Below are 20,438 nucleotides of genomic sequence, written 5' to 3'. Positions count from 1 at the left end.
TGATGTAAACCCACTGGCCAGAGCACAGCTTGGCCTCAACAAATCCTAGTCTCCCCTTTTTATTCCCTCTGATAAAATACACATATATAAAAATATCTGCTATTCCTGATCACACCAAGATCTGACTTTATAAGCAAATTATAATCTAAGAAGTTGTACTTAGAGACTTTGCTTTCTTTCATTTTTTAAAAAAGAATTTTACTTATTAAGGGAGCACTCAGTCCCATGGATGGCTCAGGCTCAGTGCTCAGCAGGGAGCCTGTTTGCCTTCGGCCTCTCTCTGCCTGCTTATGATCTCTCTCTGGAAATAAATCTTTAGAGTCCTGGGATTTTACTTATTAAGGAGCCCTACATGGATGGCTGGGCTCTCTCATGCTTAGCCTGGGATGGAGCCCTACACTGGGCTCTCTGCTTAGCGGGGAGCCTGCTTCTCCCTCTTCCTTTGTCTGCTGCTCTGCCTATTGTGCTCTCTGTCAAATAAATAAATAAAATCTTTTAAAAAAATTACAGAGAGCAAAGCAGCACAAGCTGGGGGAGTGGCAAAGGGAGAGGGAGAAGCAGGCTCCCTGCTGAGGGGGCTCGATCCCAGGACCCTGAGATCATGACTTGAGCTGAAGGCAGACCCTTAACTGACTAAGCCCCTCCGGCACCCCATACTTTAAAGACTCTGTTGCTTTCTTCTCCTCCTTTATCCTTGAAGACTTGAGCTGGAAGAAAGCATGAGCTCACAGTATGGTTGATTTATGGGCTCACTGGCGAACCAGAAAGGATACTGATCATTCTTTTTCCTCCTAGGTGAAAACTCTGGAATACATCAAGAAGCGAAGCAAACAACCAGATATGGGTCATCTGACTGAACTGGCCCTCAGGCTCCCTCTGCAAACAAGGACCTGACTGGGGCTGTGAAGCTAAGTCCAGAAAGACCTGCTCTATCTTTTTTTTGTTTTTTGTTTTATTTTTACATATACGAATTGGTTTAAGCTTTGACCTCTACTCAGATTATTTTGACAGTGAAAAAGTAGGAATTGTCAGAGCATTAAAATCCAATCTTGTTCACAAAAGTAGCAGTGTCTTTGCCTTTATCAAGAAACAGAAGAATGCAAGTAATGCCTGTCATGTGTGTATGTTGTTGTTGTTGCTGTTTTTAAACTAGAAAAAACCTTGAAATGTGTCTACTTTTAAAGAGCCACTGTTACCTAATTTGAAGGCCTCAAGTCTGGAATTGAATGTTGTCTAAAACCCCATAGAAGACTGACAAAAGGTAGATGGTGCCATCAGCTTTCCTATCAAAAGCAGTTCTTGATAGGACTTGGAATCTATTGGTGGACACCTAGCCCTCGGCAACACACAAGACCAGGGGCAGCGGCTCAGGCGTATGTGGTGCCCCCTGGCCACACGGCAGTGGGTGCCCAGCCACAGCTCCAGGGCAAACACAAGCACCACTGGCAGGCAGCCCCACTGCACCCCCTGGAAAGATGGCAGAGTAAGGAGGTGCTGAACTCACCTTTCCCACAGACATGCCAATGATGCAGCTACACAACATGCAACTCACTGAGAACAATCCAAAGACAGTGCCATGGCTCTTACACAGCTGGGGACAAAAAGCTGCAGTGAGAGGGGTAGGAGGGGCAGAGATGAGGTCAAGAACCCCATCTCCGGCACAGTGAGCCATAAAGTGGGAGGGCTGTCACCCATAAGTGGCGAGGGTCAAGCCCCTCACTGGGTGGGGTATGTAGCACCAAGAAGATGAGCTCCCATGATGTTGAACTCTGGAAATCTGGGGGCTTAACTCAGGGAGAGCCAAAGGCTATAGAAAGCAGAGGGTGTTTTTTTTTTTTTTTTAAAGATTTTATTTATTTATTTGACAGAGAGAGATCACAAGTAGGCAGAGAAGCAGGCAGAGAGAGAGAGGGGAAGCAGGCTCCCCACTGAGCAGAGAGCCTGATGTGGGGCTCGATCCCAGGACCCTAGATCATGACCAGAGCTGAAGGCAGATGCTCTAACCCACTGAGCCACCCAGGCGCCCCTGAGGGTGTACTCTTAATCACTCTGAGACCCATCACCAAGGCAGCAGTTTGGAAAGTGCTGGGTTATACATGAAGGACATTTACTACTTTTAAGGCATGTGCTGGGATGGGCAAGTCTGTAGGAATTTTCTCTGGGAAGGGAAGAGTTAGCAGGTACCACTGCCTTGCCCTCGTGTAGCCCACCTCGTCCAATGCTGGCAGGTACCAGTTCTGACACTTTGCTAGAACCACTGGCACTGACAAGGCATTCCTCTTTGGACCCACCTTCTCAAAAGGCACAACTTATGCTTACCACAATGCTCATAGCGGTTGTGGCCAAATCTCCCTGCCGCTCACACAGCCCACACAGGGACAGGCCTGGAGCACCTGGTTCTGGTGGCCTGGGAAGACAGCGCTTTTGGCCCCACAGGATGCCTTCTATAGAAGACCAGATGTAGCTGACCTACTAAATACAGAGTAGACAAAATGGAATGGGTTCCAAATAAAAGAAAACAAAATCTCAAAAAATGAGCCAGAGATAAGCAATCCACCTGATAAAGAATTCAAAGTAACAGTCATAAAGATGCTAGCTGGACTTGAATTCAATGAGAACTTTAACAGAAAATATAAAAAGGGACCAGTAAGAGCCAAATACAGTAACAAATGAAAAATACCATCTGTGTATCAACATCAAATTAGAGGGTGCAGAAAAATGAATCAGCAATCTGGAACACTGGCATTACAAGCATCCCAAGAGAGGAGAGAGAAAAAAACCAGAAAACTTAATTGAATAATAGCTGATAAATTCTACAATCTAGAAAAGGAAATAGACATTATAGTACCAGGAAGCACAGAGAGCCCCAAACAAGATGAATCCAAAGAGGTCCACACCAAGACACATGATAAAGCTGGCCCTTGAACAACACAAAAACACTTACATGTGAATACTTCTTTTATACAGAATAGTACTAGATTTTCTCTTGTGATTTCTTATTTTCTCCAACTTTAAGAATATATTATATAATACATATAACAGAAAATATGTGCCTAACAGCTGTTTAAGACTTCTAGTCAACAGCAGACTATTAGTAAACCTGGGGAGAGTCAAAAGTTATGTCGATTTTCAACTGCACAGGGGGATTGGTGCCTCTAACCCCTACATTGTTCAGGGGTCAACTGTACAATGTCAAAAATTAATGAAAAAAATTAATGAAAAATTAATGAAAACCTTAAAAGCAGTAGGAGAAAAGCAACTAATAACATACCCATAAGGCTATCAGCTGATTTTTCAGCAAAAACTATGTGGGCCAGAAATGAATGGTGTCATCTATTCCAAGTGCTAGGGGGGTAGAAATAAACAACAAAAAACCCTACAGCCAAGAATACCTGTCAAGAGTATCATTCAGAATTGCTAGAGAAATAAAGTGTCCCGAATAAAAGTTAAGAGTTCATCACCACTAAACCAGCCTTACAAGAAATGATAAAAGGACTCCTTTAAGTGTAAAAGGACATACCTAGATGAAAATTATGAAAGAAAAAACTTCACAGATAAACATCCAGTAAAGTTAGTAAATCAATCATTTATAATAATATGAAAGACAAAAGCAGTATCAATTTTACCATAATTAGTTAATGGATACACAAGATAAAAAGATGTAAAGTATGACACCAAATACATAAAATGTGGAAGGGGAGGGCAGTAAAAATGCAGTGCTTTCAGAATATGTTCGAACTGAAGTGACCATTAAAATAGACTGCTAGACATTGTTATAAATGAACCTCATGGTAACCAAAAATCTTTAGTAGACACACAAAATATCAAAGAATCCAAGCATAAGACTAAAAGTCACTAATAAAAGAGAGTAAGAGAACAGAAAAGAACAAAACAACCAGAAAACAATTAAAATGCAAGTATAGCTAACCCTTGAACAGCAAAGGTCTGAACTACATGTTTTTTTTTTTTTAAATAAATACAATACTGTAAATGTCTTTTCTATTCCTTATGACTTTCTTACTTTAAGAATATAGTACATCTAACATACAAACTATGTCAGGCAACTGTTCATGTTACCAAGCAAGGCTCCTGACTTAATACTTAAGTTTTGGGGCTCTCAAAAGTTACATGTGGATTTTCAACTGCAGGAAGGTCAGTCAGTGTCCCTAACCACCACCTTATTCAAGGGCAAATGTATATTCCTATCAATACTTATTTTAAATGTAAATAGACTAAATGCTCCAATCCAAAGATATAGGGTTACTGAAAAAATGATAAATAAAAAGACATCCATATGATGCCTACAAGAGACTCACTTCAGGCCATAAGATCTAGCAATCAAAAAATTAGAAAAACCACAAACACATAGACACTGAACAACATGGTACTAAACAACCAATGGGTAAATGAAGAAACCAAAAAGGCAATTAAAAAAATACCGAGACAAAGAATAATGGCAATACAGTGTTTCAAAATCTTTGGGACACAGAAAAAGCAATTCTAAGATGGAAATTTATAGCGATACAGGTATACCTCAAGAAACAAGAAAAATAACACAATCTAACCTTACAACTAAAGGAACTAGAAAAAGAACAAACAAGCCCAAAGTTAGCAGAAGGAATGAAATAATGAAGATCAGAGTGGAAATAAATGAAATAGAGACCAAAAACAAAAAACACGAACCCAACAACAAAAGACCAATGAATCCAAGAAGTGGTTCTTGAAAAAACTGACAAACCTTTAGCTGCACTAAAGAAAAAAGAGGACTCAAATAGATAAAATCAGACATGAAGGAGAAGTTACAATTGTAACTTCTTACAAAGAATTGTAAGAGACTACTGCAAAAAAACTATATGCCAACAAACTGGACAATCTAGAAGAAATGGACAAATTACTAGGCACATAAAATATTCCAAAACTGAATCAAGGACAGGAAATCTGGACAGAATGGTTACTAGTAATGAGATTGGATGAGTAACCCAAAACCTTGCAACAAACAAAAGTCCAGGGCCTGATCGCTTCACAGGTAAAGCCAAACATTTAAGAGTTAAATTAAAGAGTTAAACACCTATCCTTTTCCATTACTGCAAAAAACTGAAGAGGAAAGAATGTTTCCAAATTCTGTAAGGCCAGCATTACTCTGAAACCAAAACCAGATAAAGATACACACTACAAGGGGGAAAATGCTAATTATAAGCCAATGATATCCCTGATGAACACCAGTGCAAAACTCCTCAACAAAATATTAGCAAGCCAAATTCAATAAAAACATTTAAAGGATTACTCACCGAATTATTCCAGGGATGCAAGGATAGTTGAGTATCTCCAAATCAACCCATGTGATCCACTACATTAACAAAATGAAGGATTAAAAATCATGATCATCTCATGAGATTAAAAAAAAAAAAATTCTGACAAAATTCACCTATTCGTGATAACAACTCAACACAGGGGGCGTGGAGGGAACATAATTCATCATAATTAAAGCCCAAACCCACAACTAACATCATACCCAATATCAAAAAGCTGAAGGCTTTTCCTCTAAGATCAGACACGGGACAAGAATGTTTGCTCTCCCATGTTTCTTCACATAGCACAGGGGGCCGAGCCAGAACAATCATGTAAGAAAAAGAAAAGGCATCCAAACTGGTAAAGTAGTAAAACTGTCCCTATTAGCAGATGACAAGATTTGTGCAAGTCTGCTGGCAGTTTTAGATGATTACAGGTCCCCTCCCACAGCAGACGTGCAGAAATCTTGCTATATAGAAAACTCTAGCGGCGCCTGGGTGGCTCAGTGGGTTAAGCCTCTGCCTTCGGCTCAGGTCATGATCTCAGGGTCCTGGGATCGAGCCCCGCATTGGGTTCTCTGCTCAGTGGGGAGTCTGCTTCCCCCTCTCTCTGTCTGCCTCTCTGCCTGCTTGTGATCTGTCAAATGGATAAAATCTTAAAAAAAAAAAAAAAAAACTAAAGACCAAAAACAAACCCCCCCCCAAATCCCAAAACTCACCATAATAAATGAATTCAGTAGAAGTTGCAGGATACAAAAATTAATACATCTGCTTCATTTTTATATGCCAATAATAAACTAGCAGGAGGAAAAAGTTTTAAAAACACTGTTTACAACCACATTAAAAAGGGTAAAACAGGACAAAGCAGACTCTCCACAGCTAAACGTAGAGAAGAGACCACACTGAAGAGGGTAGGAAAAGTTGAGACACAGCTGGGAGGTAAAATGACTACAGGACTATCCACGTGAGGGAGGGCTGCCACGGGCCTGGACAGGGTCAAGAAACAGACCCTCACCCCAGGCACCCCAGGCATGAGGAGCCCACCCAGGAAAGATGAATCCCCATAACATTTAGCTTTGAAAAGCAGAGGGGCATAATTTCACTAGTTCTTACAGTCACTGCAGCTTGACACCTGGAACTTTAAAAATCAGAGGGCTCAGCTCTGGGAGAGCCAGGATAATAGAAAACTGATTCTATCCTTAAGCAGACTGTACAAGAAACAGCCCCATGGAGATAAAACATAGAAGTAGCAGTTTGAAAAATGCCTGGGGTATCCAAGAGTGAGATTGATTTACTAATATTAGAGTATGTTCTGCAGAGGCAAGGCTCCTTGGGACACTTCTCCAAGGACAAAGGAGCTGGTGAGTGCCATGACAGACACCCACAGGAACCAGCAGAGCACGCTTTCCAAGCTAGCTTGATGGCACTGCGCACCCCAACTCGCACGTCTGTGGATCTGCCCAATCCAACCCAGCAGTCTCGGCAGCAGCTGTAGGTGGCTGCAGGTCCCCTCCAATAGCAACCTACAGCACAAACCCTGCTACAACCAGGCACCGCTGGATTCTATGGACTTTCTCCCTCCAATGCATCCTTGGCCAGAGCCCAAAAGCTCAGGCCTCAACACAAGGAAAGTGCCCAGTAGTTAAGTGCTACTGCATCTGTGGCAAACACTTGGTCTGACTCAACTCAAGCCCAAGGTGGCCCCAGACTGACCCACTAACACAGGGACCAAACCGTGCCCACAATAGGCAAAGGGCCACTGCAGACAGCTTAAGGCAAAAGCGGTTCAGCCACAGTAACAGGGCACTCACAACACACACAGTAAACACCCCAGAAACAGCAGGTTCTGGCAAACAGGATACTGCATGCCACTACAGGACCTCTCCTTCGTAAGCCACCACTTTCACGAATAGGGGAGGCAGCTGACCTTCCTAACAGAAACAGACACAGAGTTAGACAAAATGAAGAGATAAAGGAATATCACAAATGAAAGAACAAGACAAAATCGAAACAAGGGAGCTAAACAGAATAGAAACAAGTAATATATATGTCTGATAAAAAATTTAAAGTAATAGTCATAAATATACCCACTGGACTGCAGAAAAGAGTGGAGGACCTCAGATCCTTTGACAAAGAGACAGAAAACCTAAGAACCAACCAGAGATAACTCAATAAATGAAATTCATACTATACTAGATGGAATAAATAGTAGATTAGAGGAAGCAGAAGAATGATCAATGACTAGAGGACAGAGTAATAGAAAGCAATCAAATTAAACAGGAAAGAGAAAAAAATGAAAACAGACTTAGGGAACTCAGCAATACTATCAGCATAACAACAATTTGCATTATAGGGATCCCAGAAGGAGAAGAAAGAGAAAAGGGGGCAGAAAGTTTAAAAAATAATAGCTTAGTAGTTCCCAAATCTGGCTAAGGAAACAGAAATTCAGATCTGAGCACAGAGTCCCCATCAAAATCAACCCAAGGAGGTCCACTCCAAGACACATTCTTAGTAATTAAAATGGCAAACAGCAGTAATAGAGAATTTTAAAAGCTACAAGGGAAAACAGTTACATACAAGTGAAACCCTGTAAGGCAATCAGGTGATTTTTCAGCAGAAATGTTTGCAGGCCAGAAGGGAGTGGTACAATATATTCAAAGTGCTGAAAGGAAAAAACCTGCCACCGAGAATATCCAATCCAACAAGGGTATCATTCAGAATAAGAGAGAAAGTGTTTCCCAGACAAATAAAAGTTAAATTCATGACCACGAAACCAGCTGTACAAGAATGTTAAAGGGGACTCTGAGTAGAAAGGAGAGACTGTAAAGAGGAGGAAGAAAAGCAGAAAGCACAATAGTAGGAAAATTAAGTATATCTATAAAAATCAGTCAAGGATTTCACAAAATAAAAGGATGTAAAGTATGACACCATATACTTTAAATGGGGGGGGTAAAGAACAGATTCAAATTTAAGGGACCATCAACATAATATAGACTGATGTATACATGTTATTTACAAACCTAATGGTAACCACAAATCAAAAATCAGTACAGACATGCAAAAAGAAAGAGAAAGGAGTTCAAGTCTACCACTGAAGAAAGCCAGCAAACAGTGAGAAAAGAGAGCAAAAGGAACAGAACTACTTAACAACCATAAAACAAGCAACAAAATGGCAATACATACATACCTATCAATAATTACTTTGAATGTAAGCAGCCCAACTGTCCATCAATAGATGAATGGATAAAGAATATGTGACACGTACACACTTGAATATTACTCAGCCATAAAAAGAAAATCTTGCCATTTGCAACACGGATCTAGAGAGTGTAAGTGAAAAAAGTCCGAGAAAGACAAATACCATATGATGTGGAATTTAAGAAAACAAATGAACAAAGAAAAAGAGAGACAAACCAAAAAACAGACTTTTTAAAAAAAAGATTTTATTTATTTATTTGACAGACAGAGATCACAAGTAGGCAGAGAGGCAGGCAGAAAGAGAGAGGAGGAAGCAGGCTCCCTGCTGAGCAGAGAGCCCGATGCGGGGCTCGATCCCAGGACTCTGGGATCATGACCTGAGCTGAAGGCAGAGGCTTTAACCCACTGAGCCACCCAAGCACCCCAAAAAACAGACTCTTAACTAAGAGAACTGATGGTTACCAGAGGGCAGGTGGGTAGGGTGGGTGAGGGGTGGGTAAAAATAGATGAAGACTGCTTATTATGATGAGCAGTCAGTAATGTACAGAATTAGTGAATCACTGTATTACACACCTGAACTAGTATTACACCGCATATTAACTACAGTGGAATACATACATACCTAAGAATAAATTTAACCAAGGCGGTGAAAGAACTATACTGAAAATTGTAAGACACTGATGAAAGAAACTGAAGGTCACATAAATAAATGGAAAGATATACCATGCTCATGGACTGGAAGAATACTGTTAAAAATGTCCATACTACCCAAAGCAATCTACAGGTTCAGTGCAATCCCTATTAAAATACTTATGGCATTTTCCACAGAACTGGACAAACAATCCTAAAATTTGTATGGAACCACGAAAGGCCCTGAATACCAAAGCAATCTTAGGACAGGAAAAACAAAGCTGGAGGTTGCACAATTCCAGATTTCAAACTACACTACAAAGCAATAGTAATCAAAACAGAACAGTACTGGCACAAAGACACATAGATCAACAGAAGAGAACAGAGAGCCCAGAAATAAACCCACAGTTATATGGTTAATTACCCTATGACAACAGATCCAAGGATCTAACAATAGGGAGATAGACAGTCTCCTCAATAAGTGGTGCTGGGGAAAATGGACAGGTACATCAAAAGAATGAAACTGTACCACTTTCTTACACCACATACAAAAATATATTCAGGGCATCTGGGTGGCTCAGTTGGTTATGCAACTGCCTTCAGCTCAGGTCATGATCCTGGAGTCCCAGGATTGAACCCCACACTGGGACTGCTCAGCGGGGAGTCTACTTCTCCCTCTGACCTCTCCCCTCTCATGCTCTCTCTCTCTCTCAAACAAATAAAGTAAAAGAAATCTTTAAAGATTTGATTTATTTATTTATTTATTTGTCAGAGAGTGAGCACACACGCAGGCAGAGTGGCAGGCAGAGGCAGAGAGAGAAGCAGGCTCCCCACTGAGCAAGGAGCCTGATGCAGGACTCGATCCCAACACCTTGGGATCATGACCTGACCTGATGCCACCCAGTCCCAAAAGTAAAATAAATCTTAAAAACAAAAAATTCAAAATGGATTCAAGGCTTAAATGTAAGACCTGAAACCATAAAAAACTCCTGGAAGAAAACCTAGGCAGTAAATGCTTAGACAATGGTCTTAACATATTTTTCTGGATCTATCTCCTCAGGCAAGGGCAACATGAGCAAAACTAAATAACTGGACTATTAAAAAGCTTTTGCACAGCAAAGGAAATTATCAATGAAACAAAAAAGCAGACTACTAAAAGGGAAAAGATATATGTAAATATTTGATAAGGAGTTAATACCCAAAACATATAAAAAATGCAAAAATCTCATACAACTAAACACCAAAATCTCTCAAATAATTCAACTGAAAATGGGCAGAGGACTTGAGCAGGCATTTTTTCCAAAGACATATAGATGACCAAAAGATGAAAAGATGCTCGACATCACTCATCACCAGGGAAATGCAAATGATAATTACAGTGAGACATCACCTCACACCTGTCAGACTGACTATAATCAAAGACAAGAAATAACAAGTGTTGTGGAGGGTGTGGAGAAAAGGGAACCTCCATGCACTGTTGGTGGGAATGTAAACTGGTGCAGCTACTGTAGAAAACAGTACAGAGGTTCCTCAAGAAATTAAAAATAGAAATACCATATGATCCACTTCTGGGTGTTTACCAAAAGAAACCAAAAACACAGATTCAAAAAAATATATACAACGTTATGTTTATCCCTGCATTATTTACAATGATAGCCAAGATAAAGATACATGCTACATGTCCACTGATAATATGGTGTGGGGACACACACAACACGCAGGAATATTACTCAGCCATAAAAAAGAACAAAATCTTGCCTTTCCCAACTACATGGATATACTACAAGCTTATGGTAAGTGAAATAAGTTGGAAAAAGACAAATACCATATAATTTCATATAATTTGATTATAAAGAAAGAAATGAACAAACAAAATAGAAATAGAAATAGACTCAAAAATCAGAGAAGATACTGGTGGTTGCCAGAGGGCAGGGAGGTGGGAAGAAGAGGGAAATAGGCAAAGGGGATTAAGAGATACAAACTTCCAGTTATAAAATAAGTAAATCACAGGGATATAAGTAAGCAGAGGAAATACAATCAGTAATATTTTAATAACTTTATACAGTGAAAGACGGTAATTATACTTTCTGTGGTAGGCATTTTTTAATGCATATAAAACATCAAATGACTATGTTGTACACATAAAACTAATAATATGTATGCCAAATACTATTAAAAATAAATTTTAAAAACACACAGTGGTGGATTAGAGAAAGTGAGGTCAAATCTGCAACTCCCTCTGTGGCTTCAGTGGAAAGTATTCTATAACTGAATAAACCTCCCAAAGGAATGTTTATGTTCATGACTGTTCATTTAATTACTTCTGACTCTTCTTCATCCAGAAGAGAACTTGTCTAAACATACTGTTCTGTTCGCTCTGCAGCCATAATTCTAAACTGCATGTGATTCTTTTTTTTTTTTTACCACCAGATTTTTGGAATTTGGAATCTGATTCTTGTATTACTGCTGATGAGCTTCCACTGACATTTTATTTTCAATCAGTAAAAGCATTAATATTGATTGGTGGTGATTCACAGCCTGGAAGTCTGCGCTCAGGAAAATGCACCCATTTAATCCAAGTTGTGGATTTGGAAGGTATAAAATGGACATAAATTACATATCCTCTCTACCCTGTGAAATATAGGATCATAGTTTACACAATCTCAGTAAAAGCGGCTAAAATAATTTAAAAAATAAATTTATATTGAACTCCTATTTTTACTGAACAGTTTAGGACCAAAGAATATGATACGGATTTCTTGGCCAAAAGAACTGTGAATTACTCCACCCCCTGGGCCCCAGCCTGAGAAAAGAGCCAACATTAAAAAACAGTGGATCCTGAAAAATAACCCTTTTGCTCCCCTTTACTGGACAAAACATACAGAAATTCAGAAAACATGGTGGTATTGCTCAAATATTACCAAATGACCTTTATTTCACAAAATTATTTCCATTAAAATGATCTCAAATACCACTGTTAACTATATGATACCGTTTAAATGAAACACAATTGGCAAATTCACAAATAACCTGCTTTAAGTCCTTTTTTCTACTCTGAGGTTGTTCTTACCGGACAGTGTTCATTCCCAAGCCTGAGTAACGTAATGTTCTTAAATTGACATGAATTTGGACTTTCGCATTAGGTTGAATATTCATTACACCAAAGGCGCTTCAGAACCATCTGTCACCAGGCCCAGGCAAAAGCTCAGATTTTCTATGATCTTTCGTGGTTTTCCTCAGCCCATTACTGAATCAATTAGCCAGTCTCTGAAAATCACAGCCTACAGGGGATGAAGTCTACTGTTATTACAAAGGACAACAGAAAAATAAAAATTCAAAAAATTTTAGGAAATAAGGTTAAAAAAAATGAAGAAAAGTTCTGCATGAGACCTATACAACTTTTCTATTGCTGCTTTAACAAATTACCACAAACTTAGTGGCTTACACCAATACCATTCTTTCACTTTGCAGATCTATTTGTTCCAACTCCAACAGGTCTTAGGGGACTTTCCCTCAGAGTGAAGGTGTGGGCACAGCTTTGTTCCTTCTGGAGGCTCTGCGGAAGAATGTTTTCTTGACTTTTCTAGCTTCTAGAGGGCAGCTGCATACCTTGGCTTGTGGCCCCTTCCTCTATCTTAAAACCAGCAACAGCTTGTTCAGTTTTTTTTTTTTTTTAATATTATATTTATTTATTTGACATGGAGAGATCACAAGTAGGCAGAGAGGCAGGCAGAGTGAGAGAGGGAGGAGGAGGAAGCAGGCTCCCTGCTGAGAGCCTGACTCGGGACTCGATCCCAGGACCCTGAGATCATGATCTGAGCCAAAGTCAGAGGCTTAACCCACTGAGCCACCCAGGCGCCCCTGGTTGAGTTGTTCTTACAAGTCTCTTCCATATTTCTGCCTCCCTCTTCTATGGTTAAGGACCTGTTATGATTAAACTGGGTCCAATCAGACAATCCAGGATAATCTTATTTTAAGGTCAACTGACTGGCAACTGTTAATTCCATCCGCTACCCTCAACTCCTTTTTGTTTTGTGTCCTAATACTCCTAAGTTCTCATGACTGGGACATGGACATCTGGGGTGGGGGTGCACAAACCTGAATAATTCTGTTTGTAGAGCTGAATACACAATTTCTTTTAGAGGAGAACTTTGTCTACCTAGCAAACACTTTTGATGGGCCAGTCTAGATATGGAAAGCAAGCCTCGGGGCAGGGCCTAGGGGCTAATAAGGCAGGAACAGCAGCACTCCCTGCACAGACGCGATCAGGAAATCATGAGGTTTCAGCGACGGCTGGATAAGGACAACTGTAAGGAGGGAAGGACCCTGCCACAGGGAAGGAGGGTGGGTCAAGTGAGAAAGCCAAGGGAGAAATGAGAAAAGGGCTGTTAAATATTCAACCAAGACCCTGACTGTGCTATATGCCAAGACTTCTCCTGCCCCAATTCTGAGTAAAAGTCCCCAAACCTCCTCTTGCAGTGGAGACATGGTATGTTCCACAGAGTCAAGACATCAAGAACATAGGAGATGACACACAAAAAAAAAACCCTTGCAGATTGATGGCATTGGACATGGGACAAAGGGGCAGAGGTGGCACAAGCCAATGTTGTTTACTGTACAAAGGCGAGGGCCCAGCTAACACAGGAAGCTCAGAGTGAAAATCCTCCCAGGACTGCAGGACTGCTACAGGACAGAAACCCACTCTCTGAGAAATGGCATCTCTGCCAAGACTAAGTCCATTCTGAGGTCATTGGAGATCCTGCTGTCTTAGCTGTTCCACCTGCACTGGCCAGACCCTGCTTCAGAAACAAACTATCATAAACCTTCCCCTGGGCCAGTGGAATACTTCAGCCAATGGTGACACATTAGGTTTAAAACTCAAAACCCATTACACAAGACTACATATACTAAATGACAGGAGGGGAAAGGCCTGACCATCACATGCTAATGAGAACTATCACTATGGGGAAAAGACAGTGGACAAATGATCAGCGACTCTCCAGAGTCACCCAAGAGATGGCAGAGCACAATCCTTCCTGACAAGCCAAGGCAGGCCCAAGCTGTAGTGTGAGCTCTTGGCAAGTTAAAAACAATTAGAGAAGCAGTCAGTACAGTGAGTGAATTCCTGAAGTGTTGATCAAGGCCAGGAGAGATTTATTCCCCTGTGAAAAGAGGAGGTGCTCCGAAGCAGCTAAATCAAAGGCAGAACCTTACCTTCCCGGCATTTAGATGGCCTCTTTCATTATGTATCTCAACTCAAGGTTGAGTCCATCAAAGGCCTAGTTCACATTCTAAGCGAAGTGGCCCTTCCTGAAACATGACTCCTGACCTGGCCAATGCTTACTTGCGCCCAGGCAGGCCTGCCTCACCTCTGCCCAGTGGGACAGTAGTGGACTCCATGTTTGTCCCACCACCAGCGTCAGCTCCTCACTCCTCCTTTATGACTGGCTTGAGGAGAATCTTCCTCCACATGCCAGGGGCTGGCTCAGAAATGGGCATATGACCCACGGCTAAGCAATGAGTTATGATGAAAGGTCTTCTGGAACTTTCCTTGAACCACAAGGTTTTTCTTCTTCCTCTGGCAAGTTCTAGTATCTTGATATTGTGCCTACAATTGCTATGGCCATTCTTTCAAGCAGCCCGATGAAACCAACAGGGTGGATGGAGCAGAGAGAAAAAGAATGTTTCTCTGTTAAGTTGCTGTATCAGTCCCCTACACATCAGGATTTCCTGCCCAGTGACAGACTGAATATCCTGCTGTTTAGTTAGGCCTGCCTGAGCTGGGACGTCTATAGGAGGCATTCAGGCCAAGCGATGTGAAAACGTCCTACTCAGAACCTGTATTTTCAGATGGAAACTGCTAGGTGAATGAAGAAGGTGGCCATTTGTCACTCAGGTCATTGTACCTGGAGCTCTGTGAAGCTGGTTGTAGAGTCCAGATACGGTAACAGTGTCATGATGAGGCAACTTCCTGCATCGTGCCCGCACATTCAGGCCTGCCGGCATTAGACCTCCACCACACAAGTCACCTAGGACTCTCTTCCTTGTGGTCACAAAGATTCTAATAAACATATCCCTGGGAATTCACCGTTGGTTCACTAAGACTAACAGTCTCTCTAAAATGCTAAAATTGTTAGAATTCAGTTAAAGCATGAAGGTTAAATCCAAGCTCAACACTGAGGATGGAAGTCAGGAGAACCAGAAAAAGCAACATTGGTTTAGAAACACATTTCCCAAATGGAGAGAAAGCTCAGCCACATCTGCCTGTGGCCATTCAGACCTCTTTGCCTAAAGGTTCTCCAGGATGGGAAAAGAAAAAGAGCTTGCCCTTACCTGTTGACCATCAACTCTACTTCCTATTTGAGATTTAGACATCTAACAAAACCTCTGTCTCTTCAATCAAGAGACTTCATCCCCCATCAGTATTCCTGGTAAAATTCCCTAGACGAGGACATTAGGAGTAGGTGAATAGTGATACAGGACGTGGGATACAGAAGGCCAGCACCTGGCACTTACTGGTTGGGTGAACCGGGGCAATTTTATTACTTCATCCCCGAACCTCAGTTTCCTCATCGGTAAGATGGGGATAATAGCACCTAGTTAGTTCCTAATTACTAACTACATTAACGTGAGGGAAACACAGTAGTACGTACCTGGCACATACTAAGCACTCAGCAAATTTAGCTATTATTTATATATGTTGATGTCTTCACACAGGGATGGAATGCTTAATACACAAAATAGTAGGCATTAATCACTCACATGTTCTCTTGGCTTCTGAAACACGAGCTCCCTGACCCCAGTTTGTCCAAGCACATGGGCAGAGTTTTCAACTTAATCTCTGCAGAGATTTGATCTGAGACAGTTGTCAAATGGCTTTCAACTGCATAACTGAACAGTAAAAGCAATTGTGGCAGTTTTGAAGGATAAGATAGTAGAGTTTAATCTTCAAACTTGATTGACTTGGAAGCATTCCTGTCAATATAAAAGATTTTGTCCGGGGTGGTGGAGAAGCCCAGGCCAGTGCCCCGCTTGTGCTTCCAGCTCATGGCCCGGTCGTAGTCCTGCTGCAGGTTCCGCTGCAGGGCGTCAGCTGCCTTCTTGCTGAGAGCCATGTTGGGCCTTCCGCCTGTGTTAGAGGGGCGGCTGAGCGAAGGGGTCCCGTTTTTAAAGCCACCCATCAGTTTGAGAAATTTTAGTTTCTGTTCCTCATTTTCAAAACTAGCAGTATCCCACTGGCCAAACTGAGTTCCCTGTGTTAAGAGAAAAAAAAGGTGGTTATTTTCCTGATTTCCAAAGTCCTGCCCTTTCGCCAACCCAGCCTCACCAGGGAGGATCCAGCTGATTAAATGCTGGCTATGTGCCAGGCACAGTGCTCATCAACACATCAATGGATTGTCCTGACTTCTAATAAGAGCCCTATGAGGAATACTGTCAGCATCCCCGTTTTACTGATAAGGAAGTGGAAGCCTACAGCCCAACTGGGGGCACAAGCCTCATTAATGGCCCTGCTGGAATTCCATCTCAGGTCTGGTCTACACCATGGCCCACCACAGGAGCTGCCTGTCTGCTTTACTCCTCCACTCACTCACAGCAAAGAGTACGGCACACCTCAGCTCACCTCCAACAATCTCACCTCCCAACACACCTCGACACACCTCCCAGCCCAGCTCACCTCACCTCACCAGCTGGCCGCCTGCTCTTCCCTCAGCCTAAGGTTTCTGACAGTTGGAAGGAGGCAGTTGCCAAGTGGGAATCTCAAATGCACATCTCTTCGCACAAGCACTGCATTTTACAGCAGGGAGTGGAGGCCCAGAGAGGTCAAGGGTCACACAGCTGAGTCCACGGCTGAGCCAGCCCAGGAACTCCAGGAACTCGGGGGCCCAATTCCTATACAGAGTACTCCACCACCTATCCATGAATCATCCACGTTCAAGAAAATGCAAGGCAGGACCTCAGAGGAGCTGCCTCAGAAAAGACCCCTGTCCTTCCCGGATCTGTGAGACAAGAAATACGACTCAAGAAAACAATGACTTAGAAGTCACACAAACCCAAGGATCAAGCCCAGCTGCGTGACCCTGGTAAAATTACTTAAACTCTCTGAGATTCAGTGTCCTCATCTATAAAATAGGAGTGTAATAACCCTCTCACAGGGCTTCGGCGAAGGACTGAATCAGATTTTACACCAACAACCCAGAGCACAATGTTTGGCAACCTTAAATCCTTGATAATTTGTCATTCTTCCCAACCCACCCCAATTGCTGACCTCCATACTGCCTGGGAACTTTCCACTTGCAAGCCAAATCCCAGCTTAGCACTTATTTCTAGGTCAGGTGTGGAAGAACAGTAAGAACCAGTCACTGGTACCCCTGCCCTGAATGAAGCAGTGAGAAATTCTTCCAGCTTCACAGTGGCCCAGATGAAGGCATAATTACAGCTTCCCCGTCCTACAATTTCTAGGATAAGAAACCAGCTCTGACAGTCCTGCCCTGGGTCTGAGCACAGGCTGACCAGTCACGGGTGAGCTAGCTCTTCAAGGGCTGCTGACCCATTCAAAGCGGACCCTCCTGCAGGGGTCCACAGCCAGTTCGAGTCCTCACCACATGCCTCAGCGTCAAGTGGCCTAGGTCCTGGGAGGCAATGCCACCTAAAGTGTCCCCAGCAGATGCCACCCCTCTGCTCTAGGATCCTACGTACAGCCTCTGAGGCCACAGGTTCTGAATGATGCTGCCCTGTTTCTGGTCTTCCTCAACTCAATGAGGGTTTCTATCAGCTCCGCTCCCCTCATGAGGCTGGGGAGAAAGGAGAGGATGCCCAGAAGGAAGAAACATAACAAAGTCCCTCTTCGTGCTCCACCGGGCCAGAGTAGGAGTCTCATTTACAGGGTGTGGAAACTGAGGCTCAGAGAGAGGACTGCTTGCCTCGAATCCACAACTAGAAAGTGGCAGAGCCAGAAACTGAACTCAGGTCTTTTGATCCAAATCAACTGTTCTTTCCTGTGTTCAACTATGAAGGCTTAGGAGAGTTCAGGAAGGCAAGGCTTCCCTGCCATATGGATCCTTCCTTCCCTCTCTCCCAAATCCAATCTATTAACAAGTCTGGTTGGATTATGAAGCTGGTTTCTTCTCTTTCTCTACCCTCTGCCACCATCCCAATCCTCAGGCCGAGAGGCTGAGCCTTCCAACCCCCTCCCCACTTACTCTACATAAAGGCCCTCCAGCAGCTCCCACAACACTTGGAGCCCAGTGCGCACTCCCTACCATGGCCACCAAGGCCAGCCTGGTATGGCCCACCGCGCTGCCCACATCCCCGCTCATCCCTCTGCAGCCTGACTTCCTGGTCATTGCGGTGCACGCTCTCCTGTCCCATCTCCTCAGGCCTGGTGTGGAAATCTCCCACTCCAACTGGGCCTTGTAGGCAGCCCTGAGAGAGGCCTGCTACCACACTGCTCTCACCTCTGCCTCCTGCTCTGGTCCAAGCAGACCTTTGAGGTCACCATCCACTGCTGGAAAGTGCTTTTCACATGCCCTCAGTGACTAATGTGTGGGACATCCCACCTGTGCACAGCAGGAGACAAAGGTTCAGGCTGCTTATCTTGCTTCGCCAGCACTCCAAGAGAGGCGAGCACCCCTTTCAGAAGGAAGGAGGTTAGCTTAGGACAAGCTGTGCAGTGAAGAGAGCCGGCAGGCAGACTGGGACAGCCTCTGGGGCCTGGACTAACATGGTCTCCCATCACTCTGCTCTTCACGGTGCATGCTGAGGAAGGAGTTGTCAGGATGCCGGGGTATGCAACCGACCAGAGCCTGAACATCAAACTTACTGTCCACTTCCTCGGTTCAGAAGCTTCTGTTTTGCCTGACTCACGATCGATTTCTTCTTGCAAGGCCTTTCGCCTCACCTGAGGAAGAGAGAGGAAAGAAAGAGGGAAATGGGACAGAGCTGTTTTCCTCTGAGCTTAAAACCGAGCAGAGACAGGGCAGGAGGACAGGAGGGTGACAAGAGCAAGAGCAGCTTTCCTGTGCTGCAAACTGGGGCAGGCATTTGTCAAAAGTGTCCCCTAAGTATCCCAAGGCTGCAATCGCTTGGCCTAAAATGGGCAGCCTCATTAAGCCTTGTTTTGGATTAAGAATGAACTTCTTTTAAGAATGAACCTTCCTATAAACTGAGCCTTATCCACCTTCAGCACTAGAACCATTTTTGTCTGTCCGTAATAGCCATACCGGGTAGAAACTTCCTAAAGCATATTGCCTGAAGCCCTGACGTCCTGTATAGAAGATATTGTAGTTAACTTTTGGGATAGCATTGTTTTCTAGAAAGAGCACTGGAGTCAGGCACAGGCTAGTTTGAATCTTAGCTCTGCCATTAACTTGTGTGGCTCTGGATCAGTCACTCAACCTTTGTGTACTTCAATCTATTTATCTGCAAATAGACAAGAAATACCAGCTACCCTGGAGGATAAATAGGAGAGAATATATATTTGGTCTTCATCCAGTTTCTGCACAGAGCTCCTAAACCCCTTGGGATTTCCTAAGTAAGGAAAGTAATCAAGGTATCTTTTGTTATGTTAATGAGGCAAATGCCAGAAAGTTCTTAAGAATGGGGGCTGGTGGCCAGCTGAATCAACCCTATGTTGACAGGGTTGGAACTTTCAGTCCCACCTCCAAGCCCCAAGGAGGGAGGAGGTGCAGAAGGGTGAATCAATCATGAAATGGCCAGTGATTTAATCAGTCATGCCTATATAATGAAGTCTCCATAAAACCCCCAAAAGAGGGGAGTGTTCAGAGAGCTTCTGAGTTGGTGAAAACATGGAGATCAGGGGACACTGGTATTCTTGGAGCGGGCAAGGAAGTTCAGTGCCGTTCCCCATATCTTGCCCTATGCATCACTACCATCCGGCTGTTCCTGATTTATACCCTTTTATTATAAACCAACAATCTAGTAAAAGGTTTCCCTGAGTTTTGTGAACTGCCCTAGCAAATTAGTAAAACCCAAGGAGGGGGTTATCAGAACCTCCCATCCCTAGCAGCCTGGTAAGTCAGAAGCACAGGGAACAATCCAGCCTGTAACAGGCCTCTGAACTGGGGCACGGGCAGGGAGCAGTCTAGTGGGACTGAGTCCTTACCTTGTGAGATTTGACACGATCTCCAGATATGCAGTGCCAGAATTGAGCTGAATGGCAGGACACCCAGCTGGTGGCCAAGAATTGCTGAAGTGGGAAACCCCCTACCCCACATTAAATTGTTGGGTGCAGAATGTAAGAACAGAATGCCTGGTCCACAGGAGGTATATCTTATACAATGTTGCCAGCATGGCTAGAAGCCA

At 43.0% G+C, this 20,438-nt stretch overlaps 2 protein-coding genes across 6 annotated transcripts in view; one reads left to right on the top strand and one right to left on the bottom strand.

Moving 5' to 3' along the window:
- Positions 1-1,061, top strand: part of VPS35L (VPS35 endosomal protein sorting factor like) — a 115,677-nt gene extending 114,616 nt beyond the window's left edge. Inside the window, exon 31 of the mRNA XM_004750283.3 lies at positions 796-1,061. Coding sequence (XP_004750340.2) covers positions 796-894 — 99 coding nt within the window. The 3' untranslated portion in view covers positions 895-1,061. The remainder of the gene's footprint in view (positions 1-795) is intronic.
- KNOP1 (lysine rich nucleolar protein 1) overlaps positions 1-20,438 on the bottom strand; it is a 51,540-nt gene that overhangs the window by 10,715 nt on the left and 20,387 nt on the right. For 2 of the 5 annotated variants that reach the window (XM_045072053.1, XM_045072054.1), the window contains 2 exons: positions 18,937-19,014; positions 11,472-16,369 (listed from right to left, as the gene is read on the bottom strand). The exons of 1 other annotated variant lie outside the window; for it this stretch is intronic. In XM_045072053.1, the coding sequence (XP_044927988.1) occupies positions 16,058-16,369; positions 18,937-19,014 (390 nt within the window). In that variant the 3' untranslated portion in view covers positions 11,472-16,057. Of the gene's footprint in view, positions 1-11,471; positions 16,370-18,936; positions 19,015-20,438 lie in introns of those variants that run through there. 2 more of the 5 variants (XM_045072056.1, XM_045072058.1) reach the window with 1 other exon arrangement.

Source organism: Mustela putorius, unplaced genomic scaffold, assembly GCF_011764305.1.
Source record: "Mustela putorius furo isolate JIRA1106 unplaced genomic scaffold, ASM1176430v1.1 tig00004007_pilon_pilon_pilon, whole genome shotgun sequence".
Lineage (NCBI taxonomy): Eukaryota > Metazoa > Chordata > Mammalia > Carnivora > Mustelidae > Mustela > Mustela putorius.
Note: the sequence above shows the minus strand (reverse complement) of the source record. Positions and strands in the feature narration are given on the sequence as shown.